Raw genomic sequence first — 24,350 nt, forward strand, 5'->3', positions numbered from 1 at the left:
GGCAAAGAATGTATAGATGTGCTTTACACAATTGATGTATATAAGAGTAAATGCTTTGAAAATGATGAGGGCAAAGAATGTACAGATGTGCTTTACACAATTGATGTATATATGGATTGTGATAAGAGTTGTATGAGTCCCTAATAAGATGTTTAAAAAAATGTGTCTTCTCTAAAACCTACCATTGCCCTAAATTCCTTGTTGAACATTATAGAAAGCTACAGCATCCGCTGACATTAGAGATCATCTTGTCCAGTGTAGTTGCGTACCAAGCAGAAAATGACCTGGAAGAGCTACCTGCTAAAGTTAACAGCAAGTGAATCAAGAACTTGGAAATCATTCCTGGTTTCCTACACTTGAGCCCTTGGCTCCTATGACGTAGCAGGGTGTGATTTGGGTGACTTGGTTTTTGTTGACTACAAGTTTAATGTTACCAGGTTTTAATTGATAAAAGTTTATTTTTGAACATTTAGGACAATCCTCACATTTTAGCTGCTCTTCATGTAACCGTGATAGCTTGCACAAGCTGCCCCAGGAGAAGGTGCTTTGGAAATAACGAGGTCAACATATGTACAAATATGTTCGGTGCAATGGATGTATGGAATGTTTTAAGAGCTGTAAGAACCCCCAATAAAATGATTTTTAAAATAATAATTTTAAAAGTAGATATTGTTCAGAAATCCAAACACGTTAAAAAGTGTGCATTGGCTGACTTTCCCACCCTTGTCCCCATTTTCCTACCTGCCTCTGGAAGTAAGCACTCCTGGTAGTTTGCTTGGTTTCTCTTCTGAAAAGTTCCATGCATATACACACATCGATGAATGTAGATGGTCCCTGTTTAATCCTGTTCTTTTTTTTAATCAAAAGATTATTTTGCTGGGAGCTCTTGCAGTTCTTATAACAATCTCCGCCCATCAGTTGTATCAAGTGTATACATAGGTTGCCAACATTTCCTAAATATTTCTGTCTGAGCCCTTGGCGCCACCATGTTCTTGTACAAAAGGCAGCAATGTGGTTTTGGTGTGTAGGTTATATGGTTTTGAACTTTAGTTTGAAATTAATCTTCTAGCTTGGCAGTCTCTTCCTATAATAAGCATATAGGGAGATGTCTCGCTCTTTATTTTTCCAATACCAACTTCATTGAACTATAATTCACCTATCATAGAATTTACTCCTGTCAGGTATGTTCTCCAGCGGTTATTGATATGTAGCACAGAGCGGTGTGACCATCACCAATACCTAATTCTAGACTTTTCTCACTCCAAAAAGAAGCTTGGACCTATTAGCAGGTGTTCATTCTTCAGCTCTTGACAACCACTAATCCACTTTCTATCGCTGGACATTTTGTATAAATGGGATCCTATAATATGTAGCCTTTGGTGTCTGGTTTACTTTAATTCAGCATAATGCTTTCAAGATTAATTCAGGCATAATATGTACTGATACTTTATTTCCTTTCTGTTGTGGAAAAAGATTCTATTTCATGTATGTATATGGTATTTCATTTATCCATTCATCAACTGATGAAACATTTACATTGTTTTCCCTTTTTGTCTATTATGAAGAGTGCTGTTATTAATATTCATGCACAAAATCTCACATATATGTATATTTTCTTTTTTGTACATATATTTTCAATTTGAGGGGGGTATATACCTAGGAGTGAAATTGATGGGTCATGTGTTGAACTGTTTTCAATAGCAGCTACACTCGTTTATACTTCTCCATTAGTGTAGAGTTTCAATTTCTCTACAGTCTTTGGCATTCTTTTCTAAAAACAACATAATGAAATAAATAAAAATGATATTATATTGCATTGTAAGCTAATATTAAAAAGTATTTCATTTATCCCATGGGATGGGTATTAGAATTGTTAATATTGTTTGCAATTTAAAGTTTGCTTCAGTGAAGAGTCTTATACACATTTTCTTCTATTTGAAAAGGTAGGGTTGGTAAATTCCCCCAACTGCAACTGCTAGATCAATGAGTAGATGCATGTATAATTTTGCTATATACTAGGAGCTGCATAAGGTTATGGAGAAATGTCATGGTCTTTTATTTCTGTTTTTCCATGACCATTTTGAAGGTACCATGTATTGCTAGATTGTTTCACTTTACAGTTTCTTAAAATTGGCAGCAAAAAAGAGAAAGACTGTCAACAAGATGGATTAACACGGTGGGTGCAGCAGTGGGCTCAGACATTCCGCGTCTGTATGGGAACATCCAAGCCGCTCGGGTCAGTGAAGGTTTGCTAGAGGATCTAAAGTTCGTCTAGAGCGCCGAGAAATGAACTCAAGTTAGGTAGCCCGTTGATCCCAGGGTAGGAGCCATCATGCAGGTTCAAAGCTAGCAGCGAACTTGAAAACTGGGCGTAACCTTTGATGGATCCTTGTGTCTTCCCCAGGTTTGTCTCTTTCAAAGTGCATCTCTTAAGTGATTGAGGTTTTTCTGTTTATATGGACAACGCAGCTTGAGGTGTCTTATTTTGAAGTAGAGTTTTTGTTAAAAGCTTTAGTCTTTCTTAATATTATTTGTAATAGAAAATGGATTAAATGAGGGCATGAGCTACTTTGCCTCAGCCTTGCTCCAAACAAACGTTGAGTAATTATTTTTGCATCTGTTGCTTACTTCCATTACTGTGACCCCAGGAGCCTAGTGAGTTTTGTACAAGTCCCTAAATTAGGAGATGGTCCCTGGACGATGGGAGGCTGAGCTAGGTTTCAAGTAAGATTTGTGCGTGAGCAGGCATCGTTCACTTCAGACACCCGTTGTTGAGTCCATTCCAGCTGGAAGTGACCCCGGGCTGGCTTCCCAAGGCTGCAGTCTTTCTGGAGCAGGACAGCTCATCTTGCTCCCCTTGAGGGGCTCCTGGATTCAAACTGCTGACCTTTTGGTTAGTAGCTGAGAGCTTTAACCACTGTGTTATCAGGGCTCCATTTCTTGGATTTCATAAACTCAAAATAACGAATTGCTCACTGTATATAGGATTGCTTTGAGTTGAAATTTCAATGGCAGTGGGTTTAGTTTGGTATTGGTGAGTATAGTAGAAAAAACACTGTTAGCCAAATAAGGGAAAACTTGTTATCATTTGTTGTTTCAGGTGCTAAATATCTATTGGTGATTAAGATATAAATTCTAGTTGGTGAAACATACTACAGCATCAAGGTGTGCTAAGTCCAGTGGACATATTTAGTTGATTGTGAGGGAGACTTCCTTGTGAAATGGGGATTTTAGCAGAAACCCCAAAGAAGTGAGAGCCCTGTGGTGAGCGAGTTTTATAAGCAAAGGGATCGCATCTGTGCAGCCTTGCGTTGGGATCATGTGTGTGGACCCAGGCCCACTACGGACCGTCCAGACCGTGCGGAGCAGAACGAGGTGCGGGGAAGTTGGTGAGGGGGAGAGAATAAAGTAGGTTGGTGCATCAGGAGTCACACGGTGTCTTGCCTGCTCATTTAGGGCGTTGGTTTTACTCAGAGTGGACAGCAACTAGGTGGTTGTTATTGTGTGAATACTCCTTTGTGCTCAGAAACTGCTTTGTGGCTGTAAACACTATCTTTAGACAACGAAACTTGGAAATTAGGATCTTGACAATTAGGGTGTATGGCATTTGAGAAGCCAGACAGCAGAATGCTACATCAGGATTATTAATAACTTGGAATGCACACGACGCAGCCTTTCTTGCCGAACGTGAGGTGGACGTGAAGCACTTGCTGCGAAGATCAAGGGCTAGAACCTTCAGTCTGGCCTACAACTCAGTATAAAGAAACCCGAAACCCTAACAACTGGACTGGTAGGCAGCATCATGAGAAATGGAGACAAGGTTGAAGTTGACAAGGATTTCATCTCGCTTGCATCCACAACCGATGCTCATGGAAGCGGGAGTGGAGAAATCAAACAATTTTGGTGGACTGGGTCAGTCTATTGCACAAGACCTCCTTAAAGTGTTGATGTTGGTGAATACAGATGTCACCCTGAGTACTGAGGGAGCACCTGGCCCACGCCACCGTATTTTCAGTTGGCTCATGTGTGTGAAAGTTTGGCTTTGAGTCAAGATGTCTGAAGAATAGCCTATGGATTTGAATGACGGTGTTGGCAAAGAGTATTGACAGTCACATGGACCACCATCTTGTTTTGAAGAAGTACAGCCAGAATGCTCCTTAGAGGGGAGACTGGCAAGACTCTGGCTCAGGCACTTTGGACACGTTACCAGGAGAGAGTGCTTGGTAAAGTGAGTGGCAGCAGACAAAGAGGGAGACTCTCAAGACCTTGGTTTGGCACAGTGGCTGCCCCAGTGAGCCCACAATGGCCACAGTTGTGAGGACGGCACAGCAGCTGGCAGGGTTCGTCCTGCTGGACACGGGTCATTTGAGTTGGAGCAGACTCAGTGGCATCTGACAACAGTGCCCTCTGGAGCTCTCCTCCGTTACCTACTAAACGATTTCTTTCATTGAGCCATTCTGTTGGAGCCTATTTTAATCCACCTGTCTGAATATTGCATTGTCAGGCACCCTCCCCTTCCCCCGCTTGCCCTCCCAGGAGCTGGTGGTTTAGTATGTATGACGATGAGTAATTTGCATGGTGGATGCTAGACAGATTTTTGGCTCTTAATGAAATTAGCACTGAAATCTGAGTCTTTCTTATGATAGGCAGGAAAATGATTTCTCCTCCACAATTGCTAGAGCCGTACTTCTTAGAAGCTGTGAACATGCTACCTTACAGGACAAACTGCAGAGGTCGCCCTCTGTCCTCCGGGGGCCACTCTCTCGCAGGAGTTACTCCTCACAAGGGTTTTATAGACCGTGTCTGTGTCAGCAACCTCTGCGAGATCGGTGCCTAGCACATGATCTTGGCAGAACCACAGACCCAGGGTCAGAAAGTGATATCTGAAGACAGATATGTCCCACAAACGGGAACTGCCAACAACCCCGATGAATAGGAAATGAATTCTCCCCGGGCCCTGGGGCCAGGCCCGCAGCTTGCTGATGCCTTGGGTTTACCTGAGGAGATGTGCACCAGACCTCTGAGCCACAGAACCAAAGAGAAGAACCTGGTCCTGGGGTAAACCAACTAAGTTTGTGGTGAGTTGTTGATGACAGCAACACACAAGGAATAGGATGCTAATGGAACATATTCAAAGCATTCTGAAAGCAGACATTGTAACAAATTAACTGTTAAGTATAGGGTTTGGAGACCATTAATTCATTACAACTAATATTAAGTACCTACTACTTGCCAGGAACTCTAGTAAAACGACAATTCAAACTCACTGCGATCAAGTCGATTCTGACTCATAGTGTCCCATAGGACAGGATAGAACTGCGCCTGTGGGTTTCCTAGATGGAAAGTCTTTACGGGAGCAGAGTCTCATCTTTCTCGTTCTGAATGAGTGGCTGGTGGCTTTGACCGGCTGAATTACTCAGATAACCCACCCACGGGGGCAGTTCCACTCTCTCCTCTAGGGTCACTATGAGTGGATATCGACTTGATGGCAGTGAGTCCCGTTTGTCTTTCGGTCAGTTTTTTCCTTTACGTTTTAGAACTATAAGCTATAGAAACTTTCAAACATACAAATGTCGAGATAATGAAGAATCCCTATGTGTTTATTATTTAGCCTGGGTAATCAGAAATCCTCTCTACTCGTGCTTCATCGATAGCCCTCTCTACAACCATCTTTTCCAGCTACCTCTTGGATGATTTCAATAAAAAATTAAGATGAAATTGTGTCATTGATGTTCAGTTTTAGGTGAAATTTGCTAAACAGTTCCCTAGTGATACAAGGAAAATACAGGCCTTATTTTGATTTATATGATCTATCTCTGCATTCTTTTATAATCTTTAATCTGTTTCTTTTTGCATGAAATTTTATGTAGACTTTCTTCAGTGGAAATTAGAAAATTACCTAGATTGAATTCAAGAGAAAAATTGATAGAAGCGTTGCGTTTTGTGGGGTTTGTATCTACAAGAGTAAGTTTCAACATTTCAAGGGGAAAAAAATCGTTCTACGGTACTTCGAATGTCAGCTTTCTGAATAGACTTAGTGATTATAAAATAAGATCAGTTACATGGGCCTTATAGTGTTTTATATACTTTGTGTTTAAGACGCATCTCTAGCAGCAAAATAAATTCTTATGGAACCTGGTTAGATTTTAACTTGCCCAGTACTAGGATCAGGTCATTTTCATAATGAGCCTTCACCTAAATACATAGAAACTACTTTTCTCTGGATTTTCCATTAATACTTCAATTCCATAAAAATACTTTGATCATCTTTTGGAGTTACTCTTTTTGGTATGGTATTGAGAGTTCCACTTTCCTGGTCTTCATATTGGACCGCTCCTTGTGGCAATCCTGACGTCTTCCCTAATGCACTATATCCTGAACCCCCTGCTCAGTCAACATTTTTATTTCCTTTTTATTTCATCTGTGATTTATTTCTTTAAAAGGAGTTACTGGTCTTGGAACAATAAGGCTAGTCGTACATAATAGAAATGTGCTGTAAAAAAGGGTAGTGATAGGTTCTTAGTTCATAGTCTCCTGGACATGTGCAGTTCGCTTTGAGAACGTGAACCCTGGAGCCAAGGTCTGGGGCTTGCTTACCCCTGTTCTCAAGTCCAGGGCGCATCACTGCCCGCCCTTCATGGTCTCCTCAGTTTGCAGTGTGAGTGTTTCTTTCTGGACTCTGGCACCAACAAAGCAGGTGTCAAACCCACGGCTCTGCAGAGTGCCGCCAACTGTTTTCATTTTGTATGGGTACACTTGTCATTCCTAAAGGAGATAGGAGCTGGGAAATCAGACAGGAGTTTGAGCTGTTGTGTCTGTCTGGTTAGACCCCTTGCTGAGAATTTGCATTTCCACCCTAGGTTCATAGAATCAGAATTTACATTTTAACAATAGCGCCATTTTCCCAAGAATCCCTTGAAGATCATCTTCCCTTTAGCAACATTTTGCTATTTCTGGGGTGGAAACGCAAATTCTCAGCAGCGGTCACTCTACAAATGAACGGTTCCAAGCCCCGTGGGATTTAAGGAAAGAGGGCTCCTGGTGGCAGAGTGGTCAGCAGCTTGAAACCACCAGCCGCTCTGCCAGGGAAACACTAGACTTCCTACCCCCATAAAGAGATAGTTACAGTCTTGGGAACCCACAGGGGCAGTTCTACTCTGTCCTATGGGTCACTGAGTTCGAATCAGCTTGATGGCAGTGAGTTTGGATTTTTGGGATTCTAATTCAGGAGCTAATGGCTGTGGAAGAGTTCAATGTTTTCACTTGCCTTGCATTTTATGTTAACCATTATTTTTTTACATATGATTGACTGGCTTTGCGTTTTTAAATGTTGAGCTTATTTTTTAAAGGTCAGTGTCTGAATTGTTCCAAGTGCTCATTGTCCTGTTCTCTTCCCTTAATTTCTCCAGAGATATCACCTATGAAATATCAGTAGAAGCGATATCAACCATGGTGGTTTTCCTTTCCTGCCAACTCTTCCACAAAGAAGTTTTACGGCACAGCATCAGTCACAAGTATTTGATGCAGGGCCGATGGTATGTTGGCTTCTAAAATTGGCTTAGTTATTGTCTTCTCATGTCAGTCTCTGTTTCTGGTCTTGCTTGTATATTTGTGTTGTCCCACCCCCAGCCAGACAGCTCCCCTCTCCTCGTATCAGTACCTCGAACCCAGCATGCATGGCATGAGGCTCGTTTTCCTGCCCCAGCTTGCCCTCTCTCCCTGCCTTTCTCCCCTCCCAGCTTCTCTAGTGGCTTCTGTATACAGTTGAATCTCTGAGGTCTCCCTCCTTCTCCATGTGGAAGGTAAGTGGCAAATGATCAAGTCCTGTTGGTCCATTCAAAATTCCTTTTGTATCTTTCCTTTCTCACCACGCCACAGTTGGTTCCCTAGCTGCCCAGTCTAATCAGTGCCCTGTGGCCAAGTGCGTGGGCGACTCCAGCGGCCTAACTGCCTCTGTCAGGCGACGCCTGCCTGCACTTAGTCAGCAGGTCTTTAGTGTGTGCTCACCAAGTGCCAGGCACTCATCACGTCGGGACATCACGTCGGACCTGAAGCTGCCGGTGTCCCCTCTGGTCACTGGGGGTGGAGGTGGGGGTTAGGAGTAGACAAACACTGAACACACACACACCTGTGCATCTGCACACCCATCCTGTGGACAGACGGATCATCGTTGACCTTGACAGTGGGAAACAGATGCAAAGAGAGTGGCTTAGAAAAAAAATCACCCGGGGTCGGCTGCCTCTCGTCCCCTCTTTCCTCCCCAACCAGAGTTACTTCTGTGGAACATCTGACTTCTCGTGCCTTGTGGCATACCCCTTAGGGTTCTTTGGAACCTGTTTGAAAATCTCTGGAATGAGAGAACAGACCTGGGATTTGGAGCCCTGAGGTTGTCTTTACCTTTGTGTCTGAGAAGCATCCCCGTCAGAAAACCCAGCTCTGACGGTGACAGGACACGGAATGATTCTGATTTGAGGTAGCACTTGGTGTTGTGGGGATGTGTGTGCCTCTCCCTTAAAGATTCCCGATCTTTATTTTTTTAATATATATACAATGCCTGAAATGTTGAGGTTGCCTTTGGCATGCACATAGGGAGTGCTGTTATTTTCTCAATCGTTAGGGCTTTATAACCTATGGCGTCAGATGCATAAACCACAATGTGCTCTTTACTGAGTCTTGGTTCATCTTGGAAGCCATGTTTTTAAAGGCTCAGTAGTATACTCAAGCGTCTATGAACATTTTCTCCTGGATTGTAGGAATTGACTTATCTCTAACTTGTGGACACACGACCCCTTTGCCTTGTTCTCTCTTTCTTTTCTCCCTTCCCAACTTATAAAAGCAAAAGAATTAACATTAAAAAACTATACACATACATTTATATAATTGTATGGCACATAAATTTCATGCTTAAAAAGTGCAATCTATTAAAATAGACTGAATAGAATTTAATAAATTCTCACTTTTTCCTACTGGTTTTACTTTCTACTATTATTTTTACATTTTACTTTTTATTACTATTACTACCACTTTGCATATGCCAGGTGTAGTGTATTGTGTGCCGAATTTATAGTGACTCATACTGTTGTACAGATTACAAGTGCTGTAACTGAAACTGAGGGATTGGAAGTGATTTGAACAATGTTCTCTTATGACCACATAAGAGGAAAAGCAAGAATTCCACCGCAGGTTTGACCTCCGAGCCTCTGGTCTTCACTCTTCTGTGACAGTGCTGCATTGATGGGAATTGTAGTAACCCATTCGTATGTGTGACCAGTTTATTTCTGCGTTGTTACACAGAATCGGGTGACTACCATCAATGGGAGTCATTTTCTCTTTCTCTTTTTCCACACAGCCTATCCTACACCAGCAAACTTGTGAAAACCTTGTTGTATAACTTTATCAGACAGGAGAAACCGCCTCCTCCGGGAGCCCATGTTCTGCCTCAGCAGTCGGATGGGGGTGGACTGCTCTACGGACTTGCAACTGGAGTAGCAAGTAAGTCAGTCTGGGCACGTTTCTCCGGTTCTTTAAAGCTGAGAGTGTGATGGAAAAGTAGAGAGATTCGTGGATCGGGAGACAGGGCAGTACCTGGTAAGCAGCTATAACTAGGCTTTCCTAGCTCGTCAGAAGAGAGCCGGGTTTTTATAGGCTAGACAGTGGGCTGTGTGCCTACCGAGCTATATGGCGGCCACCACAACGTTACAAAGAGGTCGTTGACCAAAGCCGCCACCTTGGATCAAGCCATGCAAACGCTCATGACAAACTCCTTTTGCTAAATGGTTCCTCGTTTAAGTTAAAATCTTGACCCTGGCTCCTTTTGGGGGTTGTAAGCCATTACAACTCTTACAAGAAGCTGAATTTTCCCTTCAGCACAGCAGAAGCAAAGATTTTAAGCCAAGCCACCATTTGATCCAAAATGCAGTTTGATTTGGATCTGGGGCAGCCATTCCAGTCATGCTCCATGCCTTGGGTTTAGGGTTTGCTTGGACAATTGATTTTGTCTGATTGGCGTAAGGAATTCCGCTCACTCGGTGGCTGCCATGCAGTTTGATTGCATCTGTGCAGCTGGCTAAATGTGAAACTCTGAAAGTCATTTTCATTGTTAATTTTTCCATTTTGTGTAGTGACATGTTAAATATGTACAAATGATGAATAGATTACTTATCTATAAAATACCATTTTTCAAGAAAAATGTTTGCAAATAACCATGCATATTACATGAGCTCTTACTCTGCAGTAAAAATAAAAATTAAGCATTTTAACTGCTTATGTATTAAGAGGCAATCTTTCTATTTTAGGGGCCTTATTGGCTAGGTTTCTACATGACTAATCAGGCTTCGTTTTCCTATTAGTATTTGGTGTTCATTTATTCCGTGATAAATTAGCACATTTTGAAAGGCTTTATAGTAAACTCTGAAATGGCACAAGCTTGCGTGTGTGTCAGATTGGGACCAGATTGCCTGCCTGAGGAAAGCTCGTGACCCCCTGCAGGCGGTGGGGCTTCGTCTCTGCACCACGGTGCTGAGCCCTGCAGCCCTGGGCAGTACGGCGTGTTGTTGGTGTTCCTGTGTCATTCTGGAGGCCCTAGGCCCTGTGGTGGACTTGGGCTTTTTCCTGACGGAGACACACATGCTGTAAGAAGAGCACTTGTCGGAATGAGCACTCGGGCTACACCGGCGGGACTCACTCTCCTCAACGTCTCACGCGGAGCTCAGCTGCTTGGGAGAATTTTAAGCAGAACTAGCGGACTTCCGTAGCTGAGTTACGCCTGTGGCATGCTCACCATGCCCAAGGAGGACCTGAGAAGGCGCTATCCGTAGCATGTGATAGCACTCTAGAGAATGTGTCTTGGGAAGTGGTTTGGATGAAAAGACTCCTTTAACAATGGTCGGCTTGCTCGGCTGGCTTTAGTAACTGACCTGCGTTTTCCAGACTCTCCTAGCTTTCTCCCTCTCGGGTTTCTTTTGGTATTTAGAATCGAATTACATTTGTGGTCACTCGTGCCTCCACTGTGATCCTAAGCAGCCCACCCAGGAGGTCAGACCTGCTGCGAAGGGCCTCCACGTCACTCCTGCTCAATGCCGTCATATTGTGGGAGGCGAGGAGGCTCACACAGCCTGTTGTCTGGTCGTGACCTCCAAGGGCGGTGCAGTGACTTTTTTTGGTCACATGGGAAGGCATTAGAAATCTGTTCGTCATTCCTGCCCCCCCCCAATTCATTAAACTGGTATAAGTATTTAAAAAATTGAATATTTACAAAATATGGTTGGAGATTTGGGGTGGTGGGGGAGTAGGTAGGAGCTCATTTAACTGCTCTCCTCAAAGCAGTGACGATACTTGGCAGCATTTCTGTAAGGAAACAGTTCTGTGCATAGTTTTTTTCCCTCCAGTTGTGTATCACATCAAAAGGAAGCCCGATTCAAAAAAAGGAAAAGTAAGTCCCAGTGCCCTCTGTGCTGAACTCTTAACTGAAGGGTCTTGTTGAAGCCCACCAGCTGCTCTTCACGTCTCGAGTGAGGGGAATTGCTGAAGTGTGCCTCTTCCATCCAGTTCTCCTTGACTCCCACCAAAGGGTTGGGTGAGGCCATGCAGATAAGGCGTAGAGAACTGTGGCTTGGAGACTGGCCAGTTCTGCCATTCCTCTGTTTGTTGGAGGGCTATCTCAGAAGCAGGGACAGAGGAATAGAATGTCCAGGGACAGCAAGAAGTTGCAGCACAGGGGCCATGAGACTGGTGGCAGAGCAGGGGGTGGGCTTCCCGTCCCACAGAACAAGGCAGAAGCCAAGGAGCCATGGGGCTGAGACTATTAGAGAGAAACTTGACCGTTGACTGAGGAGAGGTGCTGTTGTGGGCCAAAGACGGTATCCTAAGTATTATGGTTAGGATGCCAGCAGGTTAGCAGCCCACTGCTATCCTCATGTTTTATGATCCTTACTTAGGGCAACGTGTTAACGTCCCAGTACATCTCCATAATTGTGTATTACCTCTGAGCTCCGTGTGCACAGGAGGTTCAAACCCAGTAGAGTGCTGTAGGGAAGAATGGCTGGTGTGAGAGTAGAGTAAAAAGGAGGTGGGAGGGTGGAGCTATGTCTGCCCTCTGCCCTGTGGCAGTGGGCCTTTTGGCTTGGGTAGAGATGGATTCTTCTCCCGGGGGTGATCAGATGCGGCTTCCATGCCATTTCCTCGCCTTCCGTAAAGGTTCATCGCCATGGAAGTCTCGGGCGGTCTGTTTTGCACTAGGGTCACTTACTGTGAGTGGGAATTGACTTGATGGCAGTGGTTTGGAGTTTGGCTGATATTTGGAATTTAAAGACAATCAAGTTCTGGTGCACACTCAAGTTTTGGAATGACCAGGCTAGCTAGCATCGCCCTTTTGTTGTCCGTCTTACTAGGTGAGCCCTCGGCACGAAGGTTAAGTGCTCGACTGCTAGCTAAGGTTAGTGGCTCCAAGACACCAGCTTCTCAGCAGGAAAGGTGTGGTGGTCTGGCTCCGTCAACGCCATCGCCCTGGGAACCCTCTGGGCCACTTCTGTTCTGCCCTGTAGGACCACTATGAGTCACAGTGGACTTGATGGGACTGAAGTTTGGTGTTTTGTTTTTAAAGAAGAAACATCTTTGTGCATTGTCCATCAGGCCCCATGTGGAGGCTTCACCCTGAGGATTTAGATCCAGCAGCGTAGCCCTGCCTGTGGCCGCAGGCTTCAGTAAAGACACACAGCCTTCAAAGCCCAGTCGTTCTCCCCTGCCTGCTAGACCCCTGTGAGTTGGAATCGGCAGTGGCTTGTTGCGTACTGAATGTCACAACGGGAGTTCTAAATCCAGCGAGGTCTGTGACCATATAAAATGCTCCCTCTGCTGGAAGCCGGTGAGGGGTTGCTGTGGGGAAGTTGCTGCTAGTGGCTAAAGAGGGAGGGTTCCCTGGCTTTCAAGACTTAAGGCGCAACCATACAAGAGGGCGTCAGAGAGTTCGTGCAGAAATGGAATGAAAAGATAGTGGGATTTTCCCACAACCCTTTGTAAGCTCCCTCAGATTCATGAGACTGGAGCCAGCAGTCCCCCTGGTGGCAGCTCTATCGTGGTTCACATCCAGGCCCTTGTCCTGATCACCTTGTCTCCAGCCCGCATTTCCCCTCAGCCCCTCTTCGCCACCTGCCCTCCTCCACTCATTCCAGACGTTCTTGTAGAGAAAGGGCTGGTTTTCACAGCCAGTATTCAGAACGCATATATTTAGGGTGGAGTCCCAGTCAGTGCCACCGCCTCCTTCAGCTCTCCAAGTCTCGCTATCCCAATTTGTAAAATGAACACTGACCTTTTGTACAGGGTTCCTGTGAAGAATAAATACAGCAGGTATTCTTTTGTCAATAACTGTTGACTTGCACTGAAACCCTGCTTCTTAGTTAAAATAAAAATCATTGAAAAGAAAACACACTTCCTTCACTGTTAGGGATCAGAAAACCTGTGACAGGTTTATACAAAACAACTGAAAATGGAGAATTTATGTGAAAAACATTTTGAAAAGTGAACTAAATTGGATACTACATCAGCCATGTTTTTGTTCTTTCTCAAACTGGCGTTTCATTTTATGAAGTGCAAAATTTGGCCACTGCGAGTCAGAAAGGAAAGTTTCATTGTTAAATAGATACTGCCCACGAGAGATTTCGCCTTGCTTCTTAATGAACTTGCTGCGGTTCTCATTTTCATGGCACCGTCTCTTACTTTCAGAAGGAGTCCTGGTGACTTGGGTCATGCACAGTGGGCTGCTAAGACACAAGGGCAGCAGTTTGAACCCAGCCAGCTGCTCTGCAGGAGAAAGATGAGGCTTTTGGCTCCTGTAAAGGTTGACATCCTGGAAAATCCACAGGGACAGTTCTATTCTGTATTGTTGGATCTCTGTGAGTTGGAATCAGCTTGATGACTGTGAGCTTGGTGATGTGTTCTCTCTCTCTCTCTCTCTTTTGGCTAAGAGATAATATTTGCTTTTTATGATGTTTACAGAATTGACCAGTGAAAATGATTTTGACAACGACAAAGGAATTGATGCTTATCCAAACCAAACTGTAATAAATAACCTCTAAGGTTCATATAGCCCGTGGTGTCAGGAATTTGGGGCCCCTGAGGGTTCGGAAGGGAATAGCGAGTTAACCTTTGCTCTGATCTCCCAGCACCTCCCCTCACTGTGGTGAAGATGCTCTGTGAAGCACATGCCCTGAGATCCTTCCCTCTCTGATGACCTGGCTTGTATGTCGATGGTGAAGGCGTCTTTCTGCTCCAGTCAGTTGTTTATTTTCAGTGGCAGCTCTGCTTGGTGGTGACGAGGAGGCCTGTGGCCAAAACAGACCCAGCACGACCTACTCTTCTCAATGAGCCGCTAAAAAAAAAAGGCTTTTCCAAGTGGTGGGAGATCCCTTAAAAGGCAATTCTGGGATCAAGACAGATGGTTTTCTTTACCGATTGTCCTTCAGCAAAGCTAGCTCTGGATTATGATAATTTTGCATTGATGCAAAAGGTGGAAGTGTAGAAGTTTAGGACTATGGATGCTGGTTTGTTGTTTCAGCATATTGTTAGCTGGGTAAAAGTAACAGAGCAAATTGGTTTTCTGTGTAACAGTCAGCGCCCATTGATTGAATTCCCTACATTGTCACAGCAGGTTTCCCATTTCCTTCCTGGGTGTAAGTTCCCTCCATTCTTCTTTCCTAGCCCTTCCTGCCTTCTGAGCTCTATTCCTGGGAAGGCGCTGACCTTTTGATCTCTTGAGGTTGATGGTTCTAAGGAGTGCTTACCTCCCTGGTGTTAGTGTTTACCTTATAGGCCTGTCTACTGTGTGTCTAAGGAGCCCCGATGGTACTATGGGGTGAGGTTGCAATGGGGGAAACACATTTCCCATCACTGCAAGGTTGGTGGTTCAAATCCACCAGCCACTCTGTGGGCAAAAGATGAGGCTTCCTACTCCCATAAAGGTTTGTAGCTGTGGAAGTCCTATTAGAGAGCTTCACAATGAGTCAGAGTCTACTTGATGGCAGTGGGTTTTTGTTGCTGTTATTCTGCCGCAAGTTGAGGCAACAGGTAAGTTCAGTTACAGGCCTGAAGAGTGTCTCAAGGCCATGGTCTTGGAGGCTCCACTAGTTAAGCCGGCTTTATTATTATTTTGAGTGTTGCTACACATTTTCTCCGACTTCTATGAGGAATGCCCTGTTATTCCTTTCAGAGCCATAGACAGTGGTAGGTACCATCTAGCTCGTCTGGCGTCAAGGTCATGGAAGCTGGGGCTCCTGGATGGCCCATTCGTCCTGTGGATTGATTGTTCCCGTGCCCCTTTGGTTTACTGTTCTATGCTCTGGGTGGGGAGAGATCTAAGGTGCACCTTAGATGGCTGTTGATAGACCCTATTTGCAACTCAGTTAGGCTGTGGCACATTGTCGTTGTAGACTGTGTTACGCCAGCTGTCCTTGATGTCCCCTGAGCCTCCAGGTCCAGCCACTCATTCCCTCAAAATGTTTGCTTATGACTAAGAAAGTTTCATAACTTTGCTTCCTCTATGTTCTGCTATATTTGTGGCTATAATTGCACACATAAAACATGGAGAAATACAGTCTTTGTCAAATGTATGTACAAGGGTATCTTAAAAAGCCTGTGGAAAAATGGGATTTTCCCATGCCCTTTCTGGAGCCCCTGAGATAGTATCCGTGCGCGTGGTCGCGTTTGCCTGCCCCTCGTTCAGTTTGCAGGTCTGCCTGCAGGTGTACTGATCCGCGCAGACTCCTGCTAGTGCTCTCACGCTGCTACAGGATGAGTCTGTCGCAGCCCCGACCTTCGCTCCTCTCAGCGCCTTCCTTGGCTTTGTGCTCACCTCCCCCGCCTCTTGATTACTCTCCCTCCCTCCAAGTCACTGTGCGCGTGTGTCCTTTGCTTGATGACTTACCCTCTTTCTGTCTGTAAACCTTTACTTTTGAAATAGTAATAGTCTCATACAATGCTTACTTATCCTTTTGTGGTTGATTAATTTCGGCAGCATAATGTCTTCCAGGTTTATCCATGCTATGAGGTGATTCCTTATTACTCTTTAACATTGTGTAATATTTCACTGTGCGCATGCACCATAGTTTGTTTATCCATTCTTCCATTGATGGGCATTTAGGCTGTTTCTATCTTTGTGCTGTTGGGGGGGTGTTAGGCCTGGATGACTAGAGAAACAAAATCCAGAGACACTCATATATATATGTAAGAGAGAGCGTTATATCAAAAAGTAATTAATATATCCAGCAAACATCCCAGTCCAGCTCAGATCAAGTCCATAGGTCTGATACTAGTTCATAAGTCCTTTTTCAGACCCACACAGCCACATCCATTGATGCAGGATGCAGGAAGGTCAAGGGCTGGTGGGTGCAGAGAATTATGGATCCAGTGGCGGTGGATGCATCACTGGGCTGGGTTAGGTCTCACCGTGGCTCCACATGGCTTGTCAACAGGAAGGTGAAGCAGAGAGAGAGTGGCCAGCCTCCAGGGAGAAATAAAGAGAGGATGGTCTTGTACAGCCATTTATCTCCGCTGCCCTCCAGTCAAGCTCTTAGCTCATGGACAGGCTAAACTCCACCGTGTGGTCATACAGGAGCCATGTTGGTGCAAAAACCCTATCATGGAGGTAATCTTGTGACGAATATGCATCTGTCCTTGCCACAGATATTGAGGTCATATAGTAAGTAGTCGGGTTGGTGGATCATATATTTATTTTTCTAACTTTTTAAGGAACTGCCATGTAGTTTTCTATCATTTTCAATCTCACCAGCAGTGTGTGAAGGGTCTAGTCTCCACATTTCTTCCCAGCATGATTTGTTTTTTTGCTGCAAATGCTGGGATGAGATGATCTTTTTGTTTTGATTTGTGTCTTTCTAATGGGTAATGATTGTGAACATTTCTTCATGTGTTTGTTGGCTGTCTAAATGTCCTTTTTTGCTGAAGTGTCTGCCCATGTCCTCCGCTCACTTTTTTTATTTTACTGGATTGTCTTTTTGCTACTGAGGTATTGAAGGTTTTAATAATACATTTTAGAAATTAGTCTCTATTGTGATATGCTAGTGTCAAAAAAATGTTCCCTAGCCTGTAGATTCTTCTTCTTTTTTTAATTGGTGCTGTCTTTTGATGGCATGAATGTTTAATTTTTAGGTGGTCCAAGTTGTCTAGTTTGTCTTCTGCTGTTTGTATGTTTTAGTTACATTTGATACTGTATGTATATCATCTTTTAGGGCCCCTAAGTTTGCCACTATTTTTTCTTCAAAGATCTTTATACCTTTAGATTTCTTATTTAGATTTTTGATCCCTTGTTAGTTGTTGTTGTTTTTTAACAGTGAGACAGATGGGTGGTGTTTAATTTTCCTGCAAGCGAGTGTCCAGTTTTGCCACCAATACTGTTCCAGAGCCTCTTCCCCAAAGAGTTGCAAAAGAGTTGCAAAGATCAGATAGGTGGACAGACTCACTTGGGGTTTTCAGTTCCGTCCCCTGCTCTGTGTGTGCCCGTACCAGGTCATCTTGACGACCCTGGTTGTAGAGTACGGGTTGAGCTGAGGAGGGTGAAGACTCCTCCTTTGTTCTTTGCTAGGTTTTTGCTTATCCAGGGTTTCTTTCTCTTCCATCAAAAGCTGCTGATTCCTTTTTCCCATCTCTATGAAGAATGATGATGGAATCTGACTCGGGATATATCTGTAGATCACTTTGGGTAGCATTGATATTTTCACAATGTTAAGTCTTCCTATTCATTTGTATAATTATGCTTCGTTTTATATTCATGTTTCTCAGTTTTCTTTGTTATATTATGGCTTTTGTGTCTCTAAGTTTATGCCTAAGAACTTCATTTGGGGGTGGCTATTGTAAATGGTAAGATTTTTCTAATTTCCTTTGCCAGGGTTCTTTGTTTTGGGGTAGAATTGTTTGACAAGCAATTTGGTGATCTTGGACCCTGCACTTTGTTGAATCCTTTTAGTTCCTGACATTTCCTTCTTGTGTCTGGGATTTTCTATGCGTAGGATCATATCACCTGCAAATAGAGGTGGTTTTACTTCTTTCTTGCCAATTTGAATGGTTTTTAATTTCTCTTTTTTTTCCTCATGACTCTGCATAGGACTTCTAATACAATGTTACATGAAAATGTTGATAATGACCAACCCTGCCTAGTTCCTGTTTGCAGGGGGGTGTTTTCAGCCTCTTTCCATCGGGACCGATGTGGACTACTCATCTTATGTCTGTGTCCTTAAATATGTTGAGGGGTTTTCCTTCTATTCCTGTTTATTTCTATTTTGCTGAGCATTACAGTTTCTGGATTTTGTTAAGTGCCTGTTCTGCATCAATTGTTGTTTTTGGTGGATTGATTCCTTTGTTTTATTCATGTAATTGTTTCTGTTTATTGTGTTTCTATTACTGAACCCTCCTCGCACACCTGGTACAAATTCCACCTAATCCTGGGTCTGTTATTTTTTGGTATCTTGTTGGTTTCTATTGGTTAGGATTTTGTTGACAATTTTTTGCATCTTTGTTCATAAGGAATATTGCTTTGTAATTTTCTTTTTTAGTGGTATCTTTGCATGGTTTTGGCTTCATAGAACTAGTTTGGGAATATTCTACTCTTCTTTGTTCTGGAAGAGTTTGAGTAGAATTGCTGTCCATTCTTCTAAATTTTTGATAGAATTCATCAGTAAAGCCATCTTTTTATTTTTGCCTGTTCAGGTTCATCTTTTATAATGGCTGTATTCAGATTTTCTATCTCAAATTGTGTTTGGGAAGGTAGTGTGAAATTTGTCCATTTTGTCTAGATCTTCAAATTTGTTGGTGCACAATTCTTCATTGTAATCTGCTATCTTTATTTCATTTCTTATTCGTGTTCTTTGCACCTTCTTCTTTGATAAATATCAGTTTTCTGCCCATTTATAATCCTTTCAAATAACCAACTTCCAGACTTGTTCATTCTTCTTCTTTTTCAGTTTCGTTTCTTTCTGTTTGAATCTTTATTTCTTTTGTGGTGACTTTTTTGCTGTTTTTCTAATTGTTGGAAATGCTGGAGTAAGATGATGATTTTGGCTCTTTGATGTTTGTTTGTTGCTATAAATTGTTACTGAACTCTGTGTTCTAAAGGTTTTGGCATATGTATTTTCATACTTCTTGGAGTCAAGAGACTTTTAAATAACATTTTTGTATTTCTTCTACTAAAAAAGACTTTCTCTGCATGGTGTTATACAGGTTCAAAATATTTGATCTTCCTGGTGAAGATTTCTTCTTTTATAGCATTTTGATCTACAAAGATGTACCATATATACTTGAGTATAAGCTGACTCAAATATCAGCCAAGGCACCTAATTTTACCAAAAAAACAGCATTAAAAATGTGCTGAAAAACTTGGCTTATACTCGAATATACACGGTATTTAGTATTTTTAAATTTAATGAGACTTGCTTTGTAGCCTAACTTTTGGTCTGTTCTGGAGAATGTCCCATGTGTGCTGGAAAAGAATTTCTGTTGTGTTGTTGTTGGGTGGAATGTTCTGTATATGTCTATGATGTCAAGTTGGTTGATTGTGTTGTTTAAATTTTCAGTATCTTTGTTGAATTTCTTACTTCTACTTCATTGAAAGTAATGCATTAAAGTCTTAGTTCGTCATTGTCTATTTTTGTCTTAAATTTTGTTAAACATTTTTATCTATATATTTTGCACAGATATTTATTTTGGCTATGCCCTCTTGTTTGACCCTTGAGTCAGTATGTAAGGCTCTTCATTGCTTCATTTGTTATCTTTGCCTTAAAGTCTATTTTATGAAAATATTAAGTATCCTGTGACCTTTTGGTTGCCACCGACTTGAATCAAATGCCAGATATGCCAGTGACTGAGAGTTTTGGGCTATTTACTTAATTTCACGATAAAATGATGATCAGCCCCTCCCCGGCAAGTCGTCCTGGGCGGTGAGATGAATGCGTATGACGTAAGAGCCTGACTCCTCGTGACCAGTTGCTGTTGCATCTTCTTGGACTCATGGTGACCACAGGAGTAGAACAGAATGGAGTATCGCCTAGTTCTGCACCAGCTTAGTAATCATTGGCTATTTTCATTCCATCAGGTACTCAATAAATGGTCACTCTTAGTAAGAGTTATTACAGAGCACATTTCCTAGGCTACCTACTTAAAGACAGCTCCATGTTGTTACTGTTATTATTGCGTGCCGGTGAGCTGGTTCCGACTCACAGCTTTTCCTGTGTACAAAAGGACAAAGCGCTGCCTGGTCCTGCACCATCTTCACAATCGTTCCCGTGCTCAAGCCCACGGCTGTATCACCATGTCAATCCACCATGCCGTGGGTCTTCATCTTTTACTTTACCAAACATGATGTCCTTTCCCAGGCACTGGCCCCTCCTGGCTACATGTTCAAAGTGTGTGAGATGAAGTCTCACCTCCTTTCCTCCAAGGAGCACTCTGGCCGTACTTCTTCCAAGGCAGATGTGTCTGTTCTGTCGGAAATCCTTAGTACCTTTAATATTCTTCCCCAGCACGATTCAAACACAGCTATTCTTCTCTGGCTTCCTTCTTCAGCATCCAACGTTCACATGCATATAGGATGCAATGACATACCATGGTATGAGTCAGGTGCACTTTGGTCCTTACAGTAGCATCTTTGCCCTTGTACACTTTATAAAGAGGCTCTGTGCAAGGACACAGTCCCACGCACCCTTTAACATTATACAAATTTCCTCTAATTTTGGAAGGATCGATCCAGCTGCTTACATTCCACAGTATAACACATTCTGTCACCATCACATTCACACACAGTTTTTAACATTGAAAAGCTTGAATTTTATTCTTTATTAACCTTATTCTCTATTCTTGAATATAGAATAAAGATAACTTTATTCTTAAACTTTATTTGTCTATTAACCCAGACCCATTATGAGTCACAGTGACCCTGACAAGGGTTTCTGAGGCTGTATCTCTTTATGGGAGCAAATAGCCTCAACTTTCTCCCTCAGAATGGATGGTGGGTTTGAACCACTGACCTTGTGAGTAGCAGCCCAACCCATACCCACCATGGCTCTTGGCTGTCAATAACTCAACCCAAACAAACTGCCATTGAGCTGATTCTGGCAGAGAAGAACTGTGTGTGTGCGTTTTCAAGGCTGTCACTCTTTACTGGAGCAGAAAGCCTCATCTCCCTTCGCAGGGCAGTTCAAACTCCTGGCCTTGCATTTAGTAGTCCAAACCCTGTATGACTAAATCAGAATTGTGTGCACCTGATTCCACTTACCTACAAACTCTCCTTAAGGACACAGGCCTGGATTTAACCCTGGGAACTGTCGGTAGTGTACACACACACACACACACACACACACACACACACACACACACACACACTCGAACAGCTCTTATCACAATCCATACAGCCATCCATTGTGTCAAGCACATAAAAATATTTTTGCTTTAAAAGTATTAAGAAATTGTGTGTGGGGAGGGGGAAGGAGTGGCCTTAAAATGATGTACACATTTACTCAGATTTTTAAAATGTAAATTGTCAAATAATGTGGCAATTGATATAGATTTGTAAGATATTTCAGGCAGTCTTAAAATCATTGTGCTTAAACAAGAGGCCATTTAGCAGGGAAGCAACAAAGCCCACATGGAAGAAGCGCAGCAGTCTGGGTGATGATGAGGTGCCGACGGGCATAGTTAGCAAGCAATCAAATTGGTGTAGATGAAGTAGAAACCCCAAACCCACCAGTAAGACAACTGGGCAGTCCCTTTCAAAAGGGCCACTCAGAAGGGATGATATACCCAGGGTGCAGAAAAGCACTGATGGAATGTATAACTGTCCTCTAATTCTTTAATATTTCCTCCCTTTACTATTACTGTCTTAGTTTTTCCGTATTCATCTTGTTAGACCTGCATGCGTTCATTTGTATACTTCAGATGGTCAGGTGAATGAAATCCAAGATAGATAAGCCCTGAAGAAACAGGAACACGAGTAATGATTCCGGGTGGGGAGAGCTTGGTCTGGAGGGGAACTGATAACAATGATGACGGTATAACCCTACTAGAGGGGAGCAAATAACAGAATTGTAGGTGAATGGGTATACTGGATGATGCAAGACATGCCCTAAATAAATAAATAGTGGTAATAGCATATGATATAACAATGGGGGTAAGCGGGAAGGGAAGGGATAAAGGGGAGCTGACATCAAAGAGTTCAAGAAGAAAGAAAATGTTTTGAAACTGATGGTGGCAGCAATTACACAATTATGCTTGATCTAATTGAATTATGGATTGTTGTAATATCTGTAAGAGCTCCCAATAAAATGATTAAAAAATTATGCTTAAAATTTGAGAACTAAATTTACAACATTTATTCCATTTTTATTTTGACTCCATCCTCAATTTTTTACCATGAATTTTAATATATAGTCCAGCATTTCAGTTGTTTCTAAGGTATAAAAAAGGATGAAATGAGGAATGCTTAACTTTGATGTTTCTTGTGTGCTTTTGGTTATCATACAAAGCTGTAATGTCATTATGGCTAAGTATTTAATATTTGGAAGTGCCAAGCCTAATTAAATGTGTTCTGCTAAGCTGCACTTTCCATCACAATTACTAAGGTCTTACACAATATCTTCTGATATTTGGTTTTTCCATTTGAATGAGCCATCAAAAATGTTTTTCCCCATTGCTTACAGAGATGGGTGCCCCAGCCAAATTATATGGCCAAAGTAGTGATTGTGTGTGCAGGCAGTGCTGTAGAAAGAATCTAATAGAGTTTTTAGATTAAAACAGATTATTTCTTCCAATTTGAGCTGTTTGAAAGTAGTTGAATTTATTGTGGCTGATACGATATGCACTAGTTCTAAGTTATTTTACATGATAGTCCCCTTTCTCTTTCTTCTTGGCATTTTCTGGAGTGACTCGGTGGAAGAATGAGAAGTGACATTGAAAGTAGGATACTCAGAAAGGAGAGGGTACTCAGGCATAGTTGGGAAAGTAGCAGATAGCTCATTAAAGCACGTTCACTTGCCAAAATGGAAGTACTTTGTAAGTAATAGTTATTTCTCAACTCATTTCTGTTTGGAATGATGTGGGAGATTTTGCGTATTAGGTGATAGAATTGCCTTCTTGTTCTTTTCCAGGATCATCTCATTTTGTGCCATAAAATTAATCATTCATTGCGGTCTACTGGTTTGTTTGTTTTTTCAGGGATGTATTGAGGATTTGAAATAGTGCTTAGAACGCATTGATAACTGCTGAGTTTTAAAGTACTAATAAAAGCTATTTACATTTTCATTGCTTTCTAACAAAGATAATGTTTCAGAAATTAGGCTTTTTTAAAAGGCATATGTTAAATCATTGGAAGTAATAGAGTCTGAAAATCCTGTACAGTGTTGCCTTGTTATCTTTTGTCTTATAATGTACCGATAACTTGTAAACCAGTTTCATGAAATGCCTTTGAAAATCAAAAGCTATTTTGTCTTTCCTGCTCCATGCTTTGTATAGTTTGAGGCTAACATCTTTAACCTTCAGCCTTTCTGCTTGCAAAATTATCAATAATATTATGATCATTCACCACTCTGTTCTGGCTTATTCTAAAGGATGGTAAATACAGCTTGAATAGTGACCTCCATAGCACCCTTCCCCGTAACTGCATCAAAGTAGAAACTACTAGCTATCAATATTGGGGTTTTTTTGACCAGTTTCACTGGCGCTCAAGCTGGTGCTGTTGAGTTATCGTGGACTATATTTTAGGTAGCTCCGGGTGTTGTGGGTTGAGGGTGAATATTGAAATGTTTTAAACCTGTCTTTCCAAAAGACTTTCCCAATAATATTTTCAGTGTCGTTTTGATGCTAACCCACTCCCAACCCAGTTAGTTTCTTCACTTAAGCAGATGAACAGATAGTAATTTTAAGAAAGCCTTTTCAGCAAGACGTGTTCTCAAAAGAACAAGAAAGCAATTCTTTCCAGCAATAGCAGTTCCACAGTATAATGTTTTCCAGAAACACTCTAACGTATTTTACCTGTTTACAGAACCATGTTCATCGTGAGTAAATGGAAAATTGTGGGGATGTCAATTGTATTTATTTTAAAGATCATTTCTAGATCTGCTCTACTTAGCTTTCAGTTGCTGTATCTGTTCCGTTTCCGTCCACCCTCCTCAGGTTTTTGGCCTCTTGGGTGCTCTTGGCTTGCTGCCTTTGTTGCCGCTGTGGGTGGTCCTGACTTGAAGTTCCGCTTCCCTCTCTGGGTGGCTCTATTGCAAGAAGCAGAGGCAGCTACAGGAGAAATGTATTCTGCTCATGAGTTTTAGTGAACCTTTTGGAGCCCCAGGTTCTTAGGGGGCAGGTAT

General features: G+C 42.5%; 1 protein-coding gene across 5 annotated transcripts in view; it reads left to right on the forward strand.

Annotated features, from left to right (window-relative positions):
* DYM (dymeclin) overlaps window positions 1-24,350 on the forward strand; it is a 296,719-nt gene that overhangs the window by 77,205 nt on the left and 195,164 nt on the right. For all 5 annotated transcript variants that reach the window (XM_075532630.1, XM_075532631.1, XM_075532626.1 and 2 more), the window contains exons 7-8: window positions 7,410-7,535; window positions 9,350-9,492. In XM_075532630.1, coding sequence (XP_075388745.1) covers window positions 7,410-7,535; window positions 9,350-9,492 — 269 coding nt within the window. The remainder of the gene's footprint in view (window positions 1-7,409; window positions 7,536-9,349; window positions 9,493-24,350) is intronic.

Source organism: Tenrec ecaudatus, chromosome 15, assembly GCF_050624435.1.
Source record: "Tenrec ecaudatus isolate mTenEca1 chromosome 15, mTenEca1.hap1, whole genome shotgun sequence".
Lineage (NCBI taxonomy): Eukaryota > Metazoa > Chordata > Mammalia > Afrosoricida > Tenrecidae > Tenrec > Tenrec ecaudatus.